General features: G+C 40.7%; 1 protein-coding gene across 1 annotated transcript; it reads right to left on the reverse strand.

Annotated features, from left to right (window-relative positions):
- Positions 1–182: 182 nt before the first annotated feature.
- Positions 183–17,856, reverse strand: LOC100015831 (polyunsaturated fatty acid lipoxygenase ALOX12-like). Its single transcript, XM_001365559.3, has 14 exons — positions 17,592–17,856; positions 10,571–10,778; positions 9,540–9,621; positions 9,264–9,386; positions 9,019–9,122; positions 8,593–8,753; positions 7,380–7,523; positions 6,837–7,046; positions 6,104–6,190; positions 5,011–5,180; positions 1,611–1,732; positions 797–897; positions 488–655; positions 183–369 (listed from the first exon to the last, which is right to left on the reverse strand). The coding sequence occupies exons 1-14, from the start codon at positions 17,724–17,726 to the stop codon at positions 190–192; spliced, it is 1,995 nt and encodes a 664-aa protein (XP_001365596.1). The 5' UTR covers positions 17,727–17,856; the 3' UTR covers positions 183–189.
- Positions 17,857–20,861: the final 3,005 nt, after the last annotated feature.

The following is a 20,861-nucleotide window of genomic DNA, read 5'->3' on the forward strand; positions in this document are numbered from 1 at the left end:
GATTAAACATGATTTATACCGTAAGAAGAAAGATCTCTCCTCAGTAGGTAGGTGATAGGGGAGGTAGGTCAGCTGTGGAATAGAGCCCACTTGTGAGTGCTATACCTGTAGGTATATTAAAAGGACTAAGGTTAGGAAAGGAAAAGGGGATTTTCCAGGCCAGAGTGATGGTCAGACAGATGTTCAGTTTTAAATGGTAATGCTGTTCTCTATTCTGCTGGGCTGCAGGTACTCATAGGGCAGATCTAGATTCTTATTACGGGCCACAATCTCTTTTTCCAGAGTGTTCAATTCTTCCTGGAAAAAACTCAGCACAGCTTTGGGCCCAGGTCCTGAAAAGTATTCTTCCTTATGCTGACCCAGGGGCACCTGAGATAGAAGGAAAAAAGTAAGTTCACAGTCACAAGCTTCAGGATATAAATCCTCAGTTGCCAATTCTAGTCCCTTACCCCTGTGCCCAGTTCCCTCTGGGGGCCCTGGCTCTCACCATGTCTGGCTGGAACCGACCCAGGTGCCATGAAATAGTCATCTGGAGACAGGCCTGTTGGATATTAGGCAATGTAGCCATCACCATCTCCAATGTTACATCCTTTGTAGTTGGTGGGGGTTGCCTCATAGTACATGGAGCATTAGGAACCCAAGCATACCAATCTAGCTATTGTGAGGAGAGACTGAAGTCATTCAGAGACCAGGAATCTGAACCCTTAGTTCCCCATCCCCATTTCCTTCACCATAATAAAGGAATGTTTTCAGCCTCCCAACACACTCAGGGATTCAGATTTTCAAATAACTTTACCTGTCCCTGATTAATGCCTGAGTGTTGGACTGTGCATGTGAAGATGCACATGGTGAGAAAGTAGCAGAGGTCAGCCCTGGACTGGAAGGAGACAGGAAACCCTGGAAGAGAGAAGAGTTTGTGGAAGAGGCTACAGGCTCAGGGAGAAAAAGGGGCTGGTGTTCTTAGGGATGTGTAGACTTAGGAAAATTTAGGTTCTTAAAATTGGAATTGTCAAATAATCAAATTTCTCCCTTCAATTTTAGAGGGATTTACAGGTGTAAATAAATTTCTCCCTCACAAATCTTTTGTTCTAATAAATCCCCTTACATTGTAGTAAAGTTTAAATTTACACATGGATTGTATATTGTCTTCTACAGTGAAGAGGGGAAGGAGCAAAAAGTGAGATGGTTAGGAATAAGAATGAACGGAGGAGCCAATCTCAGGAACCCAGACTATGATGGAAGAAATATCTCTCAATTTTATTCCTGGATAGAAATGATGAAAATGGAGGTTGGAGACCCTAAGAGCTATCTTGGCAAATGAATCCCACTGTCATGTGGTACCATGTCCCTTATATGTTTCTTGGTGCCTCGTGTTAATGGACTGGGCTTGTTTTTTTCTCTCTCTGTTGTTTGTAAACCCTTGGGATATGGAATCAGAATATATGGAAATGTTAGGGATTTGGGGTCCAAGATCATCTTAGGTGGTCCCTAGGTTTGGAAATAGTTTCATAAGAATACAGGAACTCAGAGAGGGTTTTTAGAGAGGACTCTAGAGAGGGTTTAAAACAAAAGGGAGATGATTTTTCAGTATGGCAGATGTCATGTTTTACCTCGGGCCTGGGCCCCATGTAACCCAATCTCAGTGATCTCTCTGCACCAGTTCTGTAGTTCAGGGTCATTCTGTACAACCTTGTCCTCTGAATAATGGAGGTGGACTATTCCTTGCACATACCTGCTCCCCAAGAGAGAAGGTGGTCAGAGAAAAGCAGCTGAAGGTAACAGGCAGGGCATCACTGAGATGCCCATCACTGAGAAGCACAGAATTGGAATTAGAACATTCAAGAAACATCTTTTTAACTGAAAACTAAAGAAAAATCTTTTGTATGTCATATAATGGCCAAAAAGTTGTGATTCTGCTTTTATTTGAAGACAAGTGAGAGAAAACGTGCTTCCTCTTGAGGTATAGCATTCAGTAGCTTTGGCAGTTTTTTTCTTCCATCAAAGGAACCAGATCTTCCTTTTCTAATACTTTCCTCATTGCTCCTAGTGCTGCCCCTTGAGGCCACACAGAACAAATCTAGTACCTCTTCACATGCTGGTTCTTTAAGCTATTCTGTTTCTCTGAAGCCTTCTGCCCTCTCTGATTTGAACAATTGGGACCTTTGTCCTTCAGTGTCTTGCGGCATCTCTCCCATTCTCCTGATCTTTCGTAGATCACTAACATTAGTTTAGCAATGACATTTGTCAGGTGTTTAGGACCTGGGATTGAATTGGGCCCAGTAACTCAAAGGACTCCAAAGGAGTTAGATCTCCTACTCTCTCCTTACCTTTCTTAGGTTTCTTCTTTTTTCACCATTTTTCTTCTCTTCTTTACAACCCAGAGATTGTTATCCTTAACATTCATGATCAGAGTCAGGTCATTCTATGCTTGACATTATTCTCTAATAGGATTGTTCTGCTTTTGTGTTAATCCCCAATTAAGGCTAAGTAGCTAAAAGAGACATTAGTCTCTTGAAACAATTTTTTCTTTTCTTCATCATCATTGTTTCTGTTTTCTTCTCCATACTTTCAATCTTGAGAACTTCCCATCCTTTCTAGGCTGACTTTGACAATAGTTTTAGGTCATGGAATCCTAGTCTATCCTTTCTTTGAATCTTTTGAATTTTGTAATTCTTGGACTCTCTTCCTCACTCTACATATTCAAGAAGCAAGAAGCTGCCAAATTCTGTCATTTCTACCTCCATGCCATCTCTTGCATCTTTCTCTTTCTAACACAGCCAACATCCCTTGTATTTGCCCTTACCACGTTTTGTATATACAATAGCTTCCTGTTTGGTTTATTTACCTTAACAGTCTCCTCTTTCCATTCTACCCTGCATACTGTGACCAAAGTGGTTTTTATAGAAGTGCAGATCCAAACATTTTTGTCAATGTGAATTCTGGAAGCCCTAAGTTTGCCCATTTCCCTGGGAACTTACTTTAAGGGACTTTGTCTTAGACTGAATGAGGGATCTCCCAGCACACATTAAATGTCTGGAATAGGAATAATAGAAATGTTCAAATGCTTAATCACTCTTTTAGTCTTAGAGAAGTTTCCCCTATTGTATCTGAGATCTGTTCCCAAAAAGACCAACACCTGTGCAGGAACTATTCTTTAGTATCCTTTACAGTAGGCCACTTCTTGATTTCCCAGCCTCTGGCTACAGCCTCTTTCCCAAGTCTGCTTGCAACTGATCAGTGTATGTTTGCTGTACTTAATTCCCTAAAAGGTAGGTAAGTCCCCAAGTTCTGTCATTCTTTGGAGAACCATCTTTGGCAGAGTCCCAGAGCCTTTGGCTCTGTGTGGTTTTTAGGTGCTTGACTCTGTGTGATAGCCAAATATTGAACATTATCTCTTTCCTAATTAAAGACTGGGTTTTATTGACTACTTTAGTAGTTCTTTGTTTTTTCCAGGTTGATATTTTATTTCCTTGTTTGACTCTGTAGACTCCATTGGCTTCTTTTTGATTAAAATATTTTTCTTGACTGTATACTTTTAAATTTAAATAATTAAATAAATTAAATTATAGTTTACCTACTTATTAGTATAGTGTCATATAATACTAATATTTACATTTAAATTATATGTATATAAAATATAAATTAGCATTTTGCTGATATGTTTGCATAGGCACAAAAGTTGGGAAGACCAGTGACCAAGGGTCATGAGTAGTCTTTAGGCTTAATGGACTTCTGACCTGAGGAATTGCCCTGAGGAATGCTTTCTGACCATATGAACCATTGTGTCTAATATGGAGGTGAGGGGAACTTTGGAACCATTGCTCTAGGGTTGCTTTCCTGAGTATCACATCTGTGCAATGATTGAGTGAACAACCTTTTGTTAAATGGTATATGGAATATGAGTGTCTCATTTTATTCCAGTCCCAAACCTGAATTACCATACTGATCTGACCCAGGCTGGCAGCTTTATTTTTTGTTTTATTTAAAACCCTTACCTTCTGTCTTAGAATCAATACTAAGTATTAGTTCAAAGATTCCATTTACTTTTTCCCTTTCTGAATCTTTTGAATAAGGTATAACTTTCCACAGTCATATTCTTTTTATTAACCTATTTGAATATTAATTGTAAGATAGAAGAGTGGCATGGGCTAGGCAATTGGAATTAAATGACTTGCACAGGGTTCATACATCTTGGAAGTGTCTTAGGCCAGATTTGAACCCAGTTTCTCCCTCGAAGCCTATCTGCCCCTCATAACTATATTCTTGTCATGAATCATACTAAGTCTCACTGGTGGAATTTTTTGCACTTTTGGTTATTACTTATTAATTCCTTGTGCATTTATTTCACCTGTTAGATGGATTTGTGGATTTTTTTCTAGGATTTTATTTCCCATGCATTATTGAGCATCTCTACAGGTAGTCTTCCTCCTATGATGTTATTGCTTCTCTCTCTCTCTCTCTCTCTCTCTCTCTCTCTCTCTCTCTCTCTCTCTCTCTCTCTCTGTCACATCCCCACCCCCATCCTTGCTCCCACTTTTTCTTTATCTCTATTTAGATTGCAAGATTTACTTCTACTATTTCCTCCTTTTTAATTTAAAGCTTCTTTTCCATAGGCACTGACTATCTCATCACTGTGTGACTAAGGATAAGTCAGTAAGTGACATACACTGCTAAGTCTCAGTTTTCTCACCAGTAGTAAAATGGACCTGCCACTCAGTATTTATACTGATTGTACCTGCATGATCTACTTCAGAGGCAGTTGTGAAGAAAGTGATTGGACATCATAATGTGCTATGTCAATGTGAGCTAAGATGGTTCTCCCAGAAACACAAATGATGCAAACAGCTCCAATGCCTGCAATGATCTTCTCTTTCCCAGACTCTGACCACTGTCTCATGACTCTTCCATATAGTCTTTCAGGCTTGATTATCTTGTTTGCCAAGTCTAGATGATTTAGTTCCCATATTCCCCTTGTTCTAGTCCATCCCTCCTCAGGAACCACCTCCTCACCGGGAGATAATGTCCCATAGCCTGAGGGCATCATGGACATAGAGAGCTGATGGAATTCCCAGAAGCCCTCTGTCAGCCAGATCATCAGGAGGGCAGAGGGATCGATAGGTCAGACAGGCTGTTGCCCTGCGGAGGACTTCCAGGTGACCTCCCCCACCAGTGTTCACCACCTGTATTGGTTGAATGGAGAGTTAAGATGGGATGAAGGTAGAGAGCCAGATTTAGGAATTAGAAAGGAGGCTGGAAGGCATTTAGAGACAGGTAATTTTTTTCCCTACTAAGATACACATTAATAATGTCTCTTGTTAATTCTGACCTAACTATTGTAATAACCTGACAGCTTTCCTGGCCCCCAGGCTCATCCTTTCTAGGTCATCCTTCAGTGTTGCCAGAATAGTCTAGAAAATGTACAGATTTGATGCTGCCATTGCTCTGCCCCCAGTCTTAAGTGGTACCTATGATTACAGAACAAAATATAAATTCTTCAGCTTGGTGTTGAAGGCCATCCTTACTGTGGCTCCATCCCACCTTTCTCACTTCTTCTCACATTACTCCCCTTCACACACAGCTAAGGCACAACAGGTTCCTCATGTGTTAAATATAATCCTTTTGCCTCCATGTGTTGAAATCTTTCTCTTCCTTTGAGGTCTAGTTCATGTATCATCTCTCCTAGGTTACCTTCCATAATGTACTCAGATAGATATCCCCTTCCTTGAATCTTGCATTACAATCTTTATTACAATACTTAAACATCTTTAATTACAACACTTAAACTATATATAAATCATCTCCTAATTTGTAGTTATTTGTATATATTGTTTCTCATATACTAGTTTATAAGCTGTTAGAGGACAGGGATTGTATCTGTGACCCATATAGTCACAGTGTCTTTTGCATTCTAGGTACCTAAAAAATGTTTAGTTAGATTAAAAATAAGTCTAAATCAGATCATTGATTTTAGAGGGAGGGAGGGAGGGAGGAGTCTCTAAGGGCTCCTGAGGATGAAAAAACCCCAAAGATCCTGGGGTGGCAGTACCTATTTTTTCCTGACTCCCCCCAAATTTTCTAACTTGTGATTCCCACTCCTTCAAACCTGATCAAAAATCCCCCCATCAGAAATGAGTTTGGTCCGGGCACGAGTGTTAATCTCCAGAGTATATCGGAGGTGAGGAATCAGGAGCTGTGGAAAAAGGGCAAGTAGAAATAAGAGAATGGAAAACTTCTTTCCCACAGGACATTAGATTCTGGGTAAGGATGGTGCTATAATAGAGGAGCACTTTAAAGTGTGTGGATGATTACATCCTGGCCTATGATGAGAACAGATGGGCAAGGAGATGAAAATGATGACCTCTGAAGGTGCTTAGAAGGACAAGAAACCCAGGTAAGAAGAAAGTGATTGTTTTATGAGTGTTGAGAGGGAAAAAACAAGTAGCAAAGATGAAAGTGGAACTGAGCTAGCTAGGTTTTTGTGAAATCAGAAAATAAATTTAGAGCAACCTACTAAACTGAATATAGGTGCAACAGAAAAATTTATTACAGGCTTACTTGGAAAAATGCTCATTTTCATAGATGCAGGCATTGTTTCAAATATACACATACATTAGGGACTTGAGGGAAGCCCATTTTAGAGGGGATTGTCTGAAGTGGAGATGTCAAACTCAAGGACCATACAGTAAATCAACAACACTTTAAAGTCTTGCCAGAATCAGATTAAAACATAATTGAAAACATTTAACAATATAAATAAAATACAACAAAAAACCCCATAACTGCCCTAGGATAACAGGAGTGGAATGTGAAGGGTATATGTAAGGAAGGGTGAGTACCTTGAAGATGGGGTGCATCCCTGAGAGGCACCTCATGGTGGCTACAGCAAACACTTCAGCCACCAAATGGGTCTTCAGCAGATGTGCTTGCAGTTCATGCAGTTGGAAGTCAGAATTTTTGACCCAAGCCTTGGCCAGGAGCCAAGTGAGGGAGGGATCTGAGGGCAGGAAGAGTGGTGGAACTGGAGAGCTAGAGCAGGGAGGCTGGAGCTGGAGGACAACAGAATCAACACAATCATAAGCCTGGAACTGCAAAGGACTTCAGAGGCTGAAGGGAAGTTAAAATGGCTTGCCCAAGATGAGATATCATCAGAGGCAGGAATGTGAACCCAGGATTTCCTTCTCTTCCAGTCACTGCTCTTTTAGTTGAATTACATGTGTAAAGTAGGGCATTAGATCCCTGGATCTTTGAAAGGAAGAGAGATTGATGAGGCAGAGCAGAGAGGTCAGAGGTCTTGGTTCCAGGAAAAGGGTTGGGGAAGCAGTGGGGTGGAGGAAGGCTGGATTAGGGAGCTAGGTAGAAGGATCCCTGGGTTCCCTCACCTGGATGGCCATGGGTAGGAGCTTCCCATCATGCTCCATCTTAAACATAACGAGGGGGGCAGCTAGGTACTGTCTCTCCCCCTGGATCACATTGGGCTGGATTCCATCCAACAGGGAAAAGTCAGCTTCAAAGAGGCAGCCCTCCTGGGAAATAGATTAGTCTGAGGTCAAGTATCAGAGGTTAATGTAGAACACTTTTAATACCAGAGAGTCAAGAGGCTCAGCATCAAAGACTAAAAGAGAAGTCCAAATTCTTAAATGAGCACCAGATCCACAGAATGTAAAAACCAGTCCAATACCCTCATTTTACAGTGGAGGAATCTGAGGCCCAGAGAAATGAAATGACTTGTCTAGAAATAATAACTACTCCAGCACATTAGGCATTAGAGACCAAGTCTGTGGACTCCAAAACCCTTTGCATTTACTTTACCCCAAGAGAAATTGAAATACCCCTTTGTTTTGGTGGTCATGTTCTTCAGTCTTCTAGTCCCCCAAACCAAATCTAAACTCTAAAACTATTTGACTTCTTTCTCTGACAGCATCTTCTAACTCCTCAAACCTATCATCTCTCTTCTTTCCCCACTTTCAAAATATGGTTTTTCTTCTTCTCTAATATATATATTTTTTCTTTTCTCCAACAATTTTCCTACCTTCCAAACTCCCAAGATTTTCTCTTCCTGCTTCTTCCAGGAAAGTTTCTCTAAATCATTATATCTGTTGATTCCCTCTTCTCTTAATTTCCTTGTGTTCTGAGATTCAGGACTAAGATCCATTTAGAGTCTCATTTGTTAACCTAGTCTTGTCTCTATCTGCTTCCTCTTTTTCTGTCCTGTTTCTCTTGTAATAAATAGTAGTCTCATTTTACTGTTATGGAACCTCTTCCTTGTTTTTACATATCCTTAAGATTCCCCCCAAAATGAAGTTCTGTATGAAGAATGGGTGTTGAATTAGTACTGTTGACTACTTCTATCTATACCATCTTGAATGTTGCTTGCTTTTCCAGGATTTAATTATGGTTCCTCCATTCTTAAAATCAAGTTATAATTGTGACATTTCAACCTGTCCCTTTCCCTAAACTAATATGTCTAAGTAAGTGTATTTAGAAACTAACCTAACTTGATCCCTAGGAGCCTTTTTAATTCTCTTGGTCACAGAGATGCAAAGGAAGAAGAAAGAATTGGAGTAGAGAGGAGACCAAGAGGAGAGGAACTACCTGGAGTTTTTTTTCCAGCTGAATCTGAATCTCTTCTGCCCCTGGGGGGATCACAAGTCGTGTGGGGAGTGAGGTAGACCTTCTCAGTACTGTGGGGTTGACCCCATTGAGGAATTGGTAGCCAAAAAAATCATCATCCTTCCAGGACTGGCGTACCTTTTCTGGAACCAGAAGGGAAATATCATAGTACCCCAGGTACCAGGTATGAGCCCCTAATCTTGGGATGCCCCAGATGCTGTCAAGAGAGAAGCCACTTTAAGGGACATATTTCTGTGTAAAAATGGTTAGTGGAAAGGCAACAGGGATGTAGTATATGTGGGGGAAGGGAGGGTAGAAGTGAGCTGTTATTGAAATGGGGAAGTGGAGCTGAGAATGTCAGGATGGGTTATTGGAGAGGATCACCAAGCTTATGGAACTGTTACTGACTAGCCAGGGTATTCTTGCTGCACCAGAAGATTTGGTCAAAATCTTCTAAGCTACTCCAGGAGCTCAGAAGGGTGTACGTGCGTTTAAGGGCAATCTCAGTCATTCTAGGATAAGGAGTAAAGAAATTAGTTGCTTGAATTTTGCTCTCTCCCTCTCCCTCCAAATTCCCCAGTCCCCATATTTGCCATTATGCCTGGGAGCCCCCACCATAAATCCCCAGATTTTGCACCTGATCTCATTCCTACCCTGCAATCAGTGTTCCTTCAAAGTCAATCTTCTTATTCTCATGGAATCTCACATCCAGAGGTAGGTCTTTCTCTGATTTTGCATCCACTGACAAGAGTATCCCTTTCTTCCAGGTGGCCCAGCTAGAGGTCCATAGAATTAAAAGTTAATAGGTCAGTGAAGAGTTAAAAAATAAGGATTAGTGGAAGTGAGAGGTCAAAGGGCACAGTATAAATAAGATGGGGTCCAGGAGTTAAAGCTTAAGTTACTGAGAGATTAGGGGTCAGGGACATCACCGATATAATCTCCTTCTCTCCTCCAGCTCCTCTTCTCTGTGTTTCTGAAACAGGCCTTGGACATCCTTTCCCATCGTCCAAGCTGAGAAGACATGGAACTAGGTCTCATTTACCTGTTCCATCTTCACAGATGTGTTCCCAGGCTGTTCTCTATCCCTGACCACAGCTCACCAGTTTCTTGAGTCTCATCCCTATTTTCTGTTCCTTTCTGCCTCCATGTCCAGCCCACTCCCCATCCATTTCTTACTTGCTGCCCAGTCTTAGGGAAGGTTTTCTGTTTTTTTGTGTCCCTACCTCACCCCTCCTATTCCTATTTTTCCTCTGCCCCAGTTTTGTATACTGTCTTTTCTGTCTCTATGCAACCCTCACTCACTCCTGTCTCCTGATCTTTAGAATCACATTCTTCACATTTTCTGCTGAGACCTTTGTTGTCACCTGTCTCTGTCACCAACTCCCTGGATTCACATACTGTACATTTTCTTCCTCATGTCCCCTGCCTCACCCAGGTAAAGATACTTTTTAATGTCATATAACTAACATGTAATTTTTCTTTCAGCTACTTCTATTTCTGTCCTCCTGCCCTCTTACTGTATCCTGACTTTTTTGTGCCTTCCCTTCCTTATATCTTCTGACTTTCTCCTAATCCTTCCCTCAACTCTTGTTTTTCAACTTTAACCCCAACCACACCTCACTTTTAGGCAAGTTACATTCCTTTAATGAGACTGAGTTTCTTTTTCTTTTAAATAAAGGTATTAATTTAGACCAGTGGTTCTCAACCTTTCTAATGCTGTGACCCCGCAATACAGTTCCTCATGTTGCAGTGACCCCAAACCAAAAAATTATTTTGGTGGCTACTTCAAAACTGTAATTTTGCTACAGTTATGATTTGGAATGTAAATACCTGATATGCATTATGTATTCTCATTGCTACAAATTGAGAGGTTGAGAACCGCTGATTTAGATGATCCCAAAGCTTCCTTCCAATCCTAATTCCTCTGCCTTCTCCCCGCCCCAGCTCCCACCCTTCTTACCAGTAGCCTCAGGTAGGCAGATGATGCCATCTCCCTGCACCCATCTGTAGCAGGGGAACACTATCTCCTTCTCCATGCTCTTCTCAAAGGTCCAAACAGTTATGTGGTTGCAGAACCAGGCATCCTTTAGGAAGAGATGGATTTTCTGTAGCTTCACAAACAAGAGAGGCCCCAGGTCTTCAGAGACATCCACTTCAAAATCCTCCATCTAAGATGGCAGTGGAAGGGAAGGTAGGAGAACCTTTAATTAAATCTTAGAGTCAAATATTGTCCCCATTTTATAGATGAAGGACCTGAAACTTCAAAAGGAAAAATATTTTCCTGATATGATCAATATGGTAAGATTTCAACATAGGTCTGTTGACATCAAGGCACTATGCTTTATATAGGGATATTGAAAAGATTCTTTAGAGGAAACTGTCTACTGTGCAACACCACAAACATACACAGATACTCCCTCCCCCTCCTCCCCCCCAAGAATATTGGACTTAGACAGCATCTGAAGCCATCTACTCCAACTTTTACCCAAAAAAGAAATTCAATTTTTCTTTCTTCGTTCGTTCGTTCGTTCGTTCGTTCGTTCGTTCGTTCGTTCCTTCCTTCCTTCCTTCCTTTCTTCCTTCCTTCCTTCCTTCCTTCCTTCCTTCCTTCCTTCCTTCCTTCCTTCCTTCCTTCCTTCCTTCCTTCCCCTTATCTTCTGTCTTAGAATCAATACTGTGTATGGATTCCAAGGCATGATGGCAAACCTTTTAGAGACAGAGTGCCCCCCCCCCCCGCCCCAGACCAAATACTATACAACTCACCCGCCACAAGTGCCAGGCATGCCCTGCCCCTCCTCCTTGCCCCACACAGGGGAGTGAGAGAGCACTCCCACTGGGCTGCTGGGTGGAGGGGCAGGTGATGTGAAAAGATGTGGAGAGGGGGAAAGGAACAGGGGCACCAGAGTCCCTCTGCCTTCCTAATAATGAACCCTGAAGTGGGGGAAGATGGCTTGCGTGCCCACAGAGGATGCTCTGTGTGCCATTTTTGGCACCCATTCAATAGATTCACCATCACTGGCTAGGAAATGGGAGTTAAGAGATTTGCCCAGGGTCATGCATCTAAGAAGTGTCTGAGGCCTGATGTGAACACAGAATCTCCCCTCTCAAGGACTACTTGTCAATCTACTGAGCAACCTAGCTGCCCACTAATTCAATTTTATTTCAAGAGAAATAGTTACCCTTGGTCCAGGTACTATGCTAGGTGACAAAATGAATACTCTCATTGTCCTCAGGAATTTATGTTCTATTGTAAGGATACAACATGTTAAGTAAATAAAAAATATTTTTCCTGGACAGAGGAGTCTAAGAACTGTCTCAGGTAGAATTTCACCTGAGCTGAGCCTTGAAGGAAGCTGGGGGTTTTAAGAGGTTGAGGTGAGAAGGGAGAGCCTTCCAGATATGGGGATTAATCTGGATCAAGACAAAGTAGGAACAATGTCTCTACCACCTCCTCCCCAAACAGCATTCATCCAGCCTTTGCTTAAAGATTTCTAGTCAAAGGAACCCAATCCTTTTGAAGGCAGCACATTATCCTTTGGGATTATGCACACTGTTGGGTAATTTTTCCTTTTATTACCTACAAATTTTATAGGACCTTCAAATGGATAAGCATTCCATCTTTAGAGCCCTCTTTCACTCTAGGACAGGAGTAACTTATTAAGTTAAAAACCATTTAGAAGACAATGAAGACCACAGCCTCAGCTTCTGCAACCCAGAGCCCTGGTTTTCTTCCCACTCTCAGACAAGGATAAGAGAAATTAGCTTCCTGCTAGTAGAAGTAATCCAGTACAGATTCTTTTTACAATTTGTGTGATCTTGCATCTCAGTATTCTGATTTTTAAAGTGAAGGAGAAGGAATATAGAAATTTGTATTGTGTGACAACACTGGAATAACCTATATAAGATTGTTTACTTTCTGAGGGTGGGGTAGAAGGAGAAAGAAAAATTGGATTTCAAAAAGGTCAGAAAGCAGTTGTTAACATTTGTTTCTATATAAATAAAATTAATAGAATAGACAAAAAACTCAAGGAGTTGGATAAGATGATCACAGGGCAAATTCATAATAGGAACTTGGTCAGTTGAATAAAATCTGGAAAGTTCTTTCTATCTGTAATGCCTATTTATCCATTAGATACCATCATGAATGCTATAGGATCATATTTAGGTAGGAATGGAATACTTATAGGCTATCAGAAATGAAAGCAAGAGTGATAGACCTATTGAACTAATAAGACAAGAAGCTGGTACTTTGAAAAAACAAACAAAATAGACAAAGTACTGGTCAATCTAATTTAAAAAAGGAGAGAAGAAAAGCAAATTAACAGTATCAAAGATGAAAAGGGGGACATCATCTCCGATGAAGAGGAAATTAAGGCAATCATTAAAAATTACTTTGCCCAATTATATGGCAATAAATACACCAATTTAGGTGATATGGATGAATATATACAAAAATACAAATTGCCTAGACTAACAGAAGAAGAAATAGAATTCTTAAATATCCCATATCAGAAAAAGAAATCCAACAGGCCATCAAAGAACTCCCTAAGAAAAAATCCCCAGGGCCAGATGGATTCACAAGTGAATTCTATCAAACATTCAAAGAACAGCTAATCCCAATACTATACAAACTATTTGACATAATAAGCAAAGAGGGAGTTCTACCAAATTCCTTTTATGACACAAACATGGTACTGATTCCAAAGCCAGGCAGGTCAAAAACATCTAGGAAAAAGAAAACTATAGACCAATCTCCCTAATGAACATAGATGCAAAAATCTTAAATAGGATACTAGCAAAAAGACTCCAGCAAGTGATCATGAGGGTTATTCACTATGACCAGGTAGGATTCATACCAGGAATGCAAGGATGGTTCAATATTAGGAAAACCATCCACATAATTGACCATATCAACAAGCAAACCAACAAAAATCACATGATTATTTCAATAGATGCAGAAAAAGCCTTTAATAAAATACAACACCTATTCCTATTAAAAACACTAGAAAGCATAGGAATAGAAGGGTCTTTCCTAAAAATAATAAATAGTATATATCTAAAACCATCAGCTAACATCATCTGCAATGGGGATAAACTAGATGCATTCCCAATAAGATCAGGAGTGAAACAAGGATGCCCATTATCACCTCTATTATTTAACATTGTACTAGAAACTAGTACTGCTAGTGCAGTAGCAATTAGAGAAGAAAAAGAAATTGAAGGCATTAAAATAGGCAATGAGGAGACCAAGATATATCTCTTTGCAGATGACATGATGGTCTACTTAAAGAATCCTAGAGATTCAACCAAAAAGCTAATTGAAATAATCAACAACTTTAGCAAAGTTGCAGGATACAAAATAAACCTGCATAAGTCATCAGTATTTCTATATATTTCCAACACAGCTCAGCAGCAAGAATTAGAAAGAGAAATTCCATTTAAAATGACCCTAGACAATATAAAATACTTAGGAATCTATCTGCCAAGACAAACACAGAAACTATATGAACACAACTACAAAACAGTCTCCACACAACTAAAACTAGACTTGAGCAATTGGAAAAACATTAACTGCTCATGGATAGGACGAGCCAATATAATAAAAATGACCATCCTACCCAAACTTATCTATTTAGTGCCATTGAACTTCCAAAAAATTTTTTTTACTGAATTAGAAAAAACCATAACAAAGTTCAAGAATATCCAGGGACATCATGGAAAAAAAATTACAAAGGAAGGGGGCCTTGCAGTCTCAGATCTCAAGCTATATTATAAAGCAGTGGTCATCAAAACAATTTGGTACTGGCTAAGAGACAGTGTAAACCTTAAAATTTCTTAGACTTGTGAATGTTGAAAATTTCACCATTGTAATGTGAACCCCATTGGCAAGGGAGGTTCCTCCTCCTCCCTTCTTAAGATTACTTTAGGACAGAAACCTTTTGCTGAACAATGGAAAGGGCTTTGACCTATGCTTAAACATAGAATAGGAAGTTCTTTGAGTCATGATTGATTTTAGAATTGATACAATCTCCACCCTACTCAGTCCTAAGAGGATTTAGGAAGGGCTGCAGCATAGATCAAGATTTAATTATTTGAGAATATGATCTTCAACAGACATGTGCAAAGCCACAGACCTCTCCTCTGGGTGGTCCTGGGTTAAGCTAGAGCCACCATTGGCACAGGGAAGACATGGACAGTGATTGGTAGATGTGAGAACTGAGGGGAGTGAACTTGGATGGTTTCCTTAAAGATAGCAGGGTCTGAGGACTGGGGGGTTGGTTGGAGAGGTTTGGCTTTGAGAGGTTGTGCTCTGAGAAGCTTGCTCTGAAGGAAGCTGGAGGTGGAGGCCCCTGAGACTGTTTCTCCATTTTGGTCATGTGAGTGATAGGGACTGATCTCTTTTCTTTGCCTCAGCTATCTAAGGGCTTGGGCCTTTTGGCCCAGCCTAAACAGAAGGGGTATTTAAGCCCTATTCCCTTTTCTCCCCCTTTCTCTCTCCCTCTCTCTCTCTCTCTCTCTCTAATACCTTTCTTCCTCCTGTTTGTAATTAAACTCCATAAAAGGTTGACTGCTGACTTGAGTTTTCATTAAGGAATTACATAGCTGAATTCCTTGGCGACCTTAAATTAATATATATCAGTCTTTTAAAGTGATTTCCTTGTCACAACAGAAAGGAGGATCAGTGGAATAGACTTGGGGTAAGTGACCTTGGCAAGACAGTCCATGACAAATCCAAAGACCCCAGCTTTTGGGACAAAAATCCACTATTTGACAAAAACTACTGGGAAAACTGGAAGACAGTGTGGGAGAGATTAGGTTTGGATCAACACCTCACACCCTACACCAAGATAAACTCAGAATGGGTGAATGACTTGAACATAAAGAAGGAAACTATAAGTAAACTAGGTGAACACAGAATAGTATACATGTCAGACCTGTGGGAAGGGAAAGACTTTAAATCCAAGCAAGACATAGAAAGAGTCACAAAATGTAAAATAAACAATTTTGATTACATCAAATTAAAAAGGTTTTGTACAAGCAAAACCAAATGTAACCAAAATTAGAAGGGAAGCAACAAATTGGGAGACAATCTTCATAACCAAAAACTCTGACAAAGATCTAATTACTCAAATTTGTAGAGCTAAATCAATTGTACAAAAAATCAAGTCATTCTCCAATTGATAAATGGGCAAGGGACATGAATAGGCAGTTTTCAGCCAAAGAAATCAAAACCATTAATAAGCACATGAAAAAGTGTTCTAAATCTCTTATAATCAGAGAGATGCAAATCAAAACAACTCTGAGGTATCACCTCACACCTAGCAGATTGGCTAACATGACAGCAAAGGAAAGTAATGAATGTTGGAGGGGATGTGGCAAAGTTGGGACATTAATTCATTGCTGATGGAGTTGTGAATTGATCCAATCATTCTGGAGGGCAATCTGGAACTATGCCCAAAGGGCGATAAAAGACTGTGTGCCCTTTGATCCAGCCATAGCACTGCTGGGTTTGTACACCAAAGAGATAATAAGGAAAAAGACATGTACAAAAATATCCATAGCTGCGCTCTTTGTGGTGGCCAAAAATTGGAAAATGAAGGGATGCCCTTCAATTGGGGAATGGCTGAGCAAATTATGGTATATGTTGGTGATGGAATACTATTGTGCTAAAAGGAATAATAAAGTGGAGGAATTCTATGGAGACTGGAACAACCTCCAGGAATTGATGCAGAGTGAAAGGAACAGAGCCAGGAGAACATTGTACACAGAGACTGATACACTGTGGTACAATCGAACATAATGGACTTCTCCATTACTGGCAATGCAATGTGCCTGAACAATCCTCAGGGATCTAGGAGAGAAAAAAACTACCCTCAAGCAGAGGTCAAACGGTGGGAGTAATAACAACTAGGAAAGGCAACAGCTTGACTACAGGGGTGGAGGGGATATGATTGAGGAAAGACTGTAAATGAACACCTTAATGAAAATACCAACAACATGGAAAAGAGGACACATGTAATACCCAGAGGAAGTATACATTATCATTGGGAGGGGTGGTGGGAGGGGGGGGGGGGAGAAAATGATCTTTGTTTCTAATGAATAATGTTTGAAAATGACCAAATAAAATAATGTTTAAAAGGGGGGGAAAAGAGAAATGAAAGCAAGAGAAACTTGGGAAGACTTGTTTGAATTGATCCATAGTGAAATGAGCAGAACCAGGAGAACAGTATATACAATAACAACAGTATAAAGAGAAACAGCTTTGAAAGACTTGAGAACTCTAATTAACCAACCACATCAAGGTACTCATGATTTGTTGGACTCAGAATGCAGATTAAGAGCCATAATTTAGGAACTGGTTTGCTTCACTATGCATATTTGTTACAAGTGTTTTGTTTTTTTTCTTTTTCATGGTCATGGGGCAGGATGGGAGGAAGAAAAAATAGGGTTTTGATTTATAAAATTAATATATAAATGCCAAGAGAAGAAAGGGACTATAGGAACATGTCATATTTCCACAGTACTTTTCAGAAGTTGTATAAAAGCCTGATTGGTATGTTGGCCAATAAACCTTAATTTTATGGAGAGAGAAACTGGTTCCCAGAAAGGCAGAGTAATTTGACTACCCAGGAACAAACTAGATCCTTATAGGGCAGAGGTGGGGCATCTTAACCCAGATCCTCTGGCTCCAAGTTTACTACTGTTTCTACACTTGCCCTATCTCTGTCCCCTAACCTCCAAATTTTTGGCTCTGGGGTACATGGGTTTCCCTGGGCACTGCAGAAGGCCATACAAAGGCTCTGAGCATGCCCTTTCAAGGTTTCCTCTTATATAAATCCATTGGCTTACAAGAAGAAAGTTCCAGGTGTCCTGGATCAGTATCACTGTGCTTTAAAAATCTTCAGCCCAGAGCAGTTTCCTGCCTCCCAGCTGTCCCAGTCCCCCCCACCTCCCCTTCACATCCACACCCAGCTGCTGACCTGTCCTCGAGTGGGCCGCAGCTGCATCCCCAGTTCAGCCTCTGCACGCTGCCCAACCAACCACAGCTGCACCTGGTTGGTAGACCCCGAGAAGGCAAAGCTCCCAGTGGCCACACGTACTCTGTACCGACCCATCACGTTTGGAGACTCTGGATGCTGGGAGAAGAGTAACGGAAAAGTTGCTCAGAGCTCTTCCCACTGCTGTCCAGTGTCTGCCCTGGTAACTGGCTCAAGTCTTATAGTGGAGAAGCCCTTCCCATATCCACCCATGTGCCTATCCAGTCCCCACCCTTCTCAATCTAAGCCTTCACTTTCCCCATCCTGGGACAGGCCTGGACCTGCCACAGAAATTTAGGCAGGGAAGGTGGAGAGGGAGATGATGTCTGGGGTTTGTTTCTAGGTGATTAGGACTTCCTGAATGGGAAATGAGAGCTTGTATATTGGGGACAGGAACCTTGCCTTTTTTTATTTGGGGGGAATGTAGGGAGGAGATATGCAATTTGATAGAGACCTGAAAGAATATAGCCTCAATTTCTTATATAACTAGGAATAATTTCTCCAATTCCGTGGAGCTTTAGTTTGAACCCTCCCATAAGTAGAAAGCCTAAATGACTTGTCTGAATCACACAGTTGATAAGTGGCTGACAGGATTCCTACTCTTGAATCAAGTTTGCTATTCATTTCAGTGAGAAAGCTTTATTTAATTTTTCCCTTTCATCCAGCATGGAGGTGTTTTTAAGAGTGGACTCTGGGATCCCACTGCAGTAGAGTCCCTGTGAGCTTGGGAAGGCATTGTTGGAAGGGCTGGGGGAGGGGAGAGTCTGAGAGTGACTCTTTTCCACTTAGTTTGACTTCAGGTATTCATAGGACAGGTTTTACAGAACATTTTGATCTCTTTCTCCAGGGAATCCAAATTTTCCCTAATACTGCTCAACACAACCAGTTTCCCAGAGCTTGAGAAGTATTCATCTTTGTACTATTCCAAGAGAACTGGGCCAGATAGAACAAGCATTTCCTTTCATAGATCATCCAAGAAGCTCCCTACTGTCCCTAAAGGAATTTAAGATTCATATCTGTAAGGAATTTAAAAAAATTCTTAAGCCTCCTTCTGATCCTGTTCCTACCACTATCCCATTTCATTGATGAAATTCAGACTCAGAGTGGGGACTTGTCCAAGGTCACATAAGCACTATCAGAGCTGAGATTCAAACCCAGATCTCACTCCAAATCTAGTTTGTTAGTAAGATTTCTTAAGTATCAGACACTGTGCTAAACACTGGGACAACAAAAAAGGCCAAAGATAGTTCAGTCCAGGCATTCATATTCTTTTTTTTTAAACCCTTCCCTTCTGTCTTGGAGTCAATATGTATTGGCTCCAAGGCAGAAGAGTGGTTAGGGTTAGGCAATGGGGGCCAAGTGACTTGCCCAGGGTCACACAGCTAGGAAGTGTCTGAGGCCAGATTTGAACCTAGGACCTCCCGTCTCTAGGCCTGGCTCTCAATCCACTGAGCTATATATTCTAATGGAGGAGGCAAGTCAACCAATATGTATGTGCAGGCTAGTTATAGGATAAATAGGAAATCATTAACAAAATGAATACACTAAGATTAAGAGCAATTGGGAAGGACTTCCTGTAAAAGATAGCATTTTAGTTGAGACTTAAGGGAAGCCAAAAAGTGAGGAGGGAAGAACATTCCAGTCCTAATGGACAACCAGAGAAAAGGCCTGAGGCTTAGAGATGGAGTATCTTGTTCATGGAACAGCAAAAGTTAATGTCACTGGATCAAAAAGTATGTGGTAGGGAGTATGGCGTGAGAAAGCTGGAAATCTGAGTGGAGTGGGGGAGAGGACCTACATTAAGCAAAGTTTTACTACCAAACAAGATTTTTGTTTTTGATCTTATTGGTAATAAAGAACTAGTGGTGTTTAAGGAAAGATACATTGGCTTTTGGAAGGTGGATTGGAGCAAGGAGAGACTTTTGTTCTACACTCTTGAGGTTTAGATACAACCACTGGCTCTCAATTTTAACTCTCCATCTACTCACTATGGATGAACTTGACCCCATTGCCATATTGAAGAGATCTGGAGGCATTTCTGGGTGGACACAGGCCATCACCATTTCCAGTGTCACATTCTTTGTGCTGGGTGGGGCAAAGTACATGGGGCATTAGGAACCCAGGTATACAGTCCAGATAGAGAGAGAAAACAAAAAACAGAATCTAGAGTCACTCAGAAGCAAACACATAGCTTCTCAGTTTCTTTTCTAAGGAAAGGATAATTTAATCAACTTCAGTTTATATTGTTTTATGCCTCTGTATAGCTTCATATTCTTAGCATATAATTCTATTAGATACCCAATATTATAATGCTAAGTTGTAATCATAATACATTGAATAATAAGGAATAATTCCAGTTATTCCTTGATTGACTTACTGTATATGGGAACCAATAATTGAGTGTGCTTAAAATGAATTCTTTCTAGATATCTTTGCTAAGGGAAGTTTGTGTATACTTTCATTGTCTTGGAATGTATCCAGAAGTTTCTGAGACTCTTATCTCATTTGCTCTGAAGTTACAGAATAACCTTGGCTATCCACATTATCACAATCTATGGAATTGAGGGTTATATAATCCACCTAAAGAAAAGAGATAAAACAATCTTATCTTGACCTTCTTGACAAGAAAAACCCCACCTCTTCTTGCCAAGAAGGTACTCTGCTGCTTCCAAAGGAAGATCCAGCTTTCACAAGAAAAACCCCAGACCTTGTTGCCACGAGGAGGGTGCCCAGCTTCCAAGGGAAGATGAATGACCTTCACAAGAAAGATTCCACTTGGCAGACCTCCTGTAAATGGAATTTCTGTAATCTAGCACCTATATAAATACTATTTAATTTCAACAGCTAGACATCTCAGGCTACTGGGAATTCTGTAGACCATGGATTTGTGTGAGATGGGCATTAACAATACATTCTATTTCACTCAGAAGTTTGCTCCCAGTATTTTTCTTTTACATTGATACTATTCAGCTTTTCACCTCAATCGGTGAGCAGTAAGTGAAGAGCAAGAAACAACAAAGCAGAACTGCCTGGTGGAATGGAGGAAGAGGAGGTATGGGGAGAGTAAGAGGAGACTGGATGATGTTGTGGCAGACACAGAGATAGCAAACTGTTGACTGTTGAAGTCTTGGGGGTATTCTGGGTTCTTTGGGTTTGGAGGAAGCTTGGGAAACAAGACTGGGGAGTGTGCAGTTTAGGGAAGTATCTGGAAGG

This window comes from Monodelphis domestica, chromosome 2 (assembly GCF_027887165.1).
Source record: "Monodelphis domestica isolate mMonDom1 chromosome 2, mMonDom1.pri, whole genome shotgun sequence".
In the NCBI taxonomy this organism is placed as follows: domain Eukaryota; kingdom Metazoa; phylum Chordata; class Mammalia; order Didelphimorphia; family Didelphidae; genus Monodelphis; species Monodelphis domestica.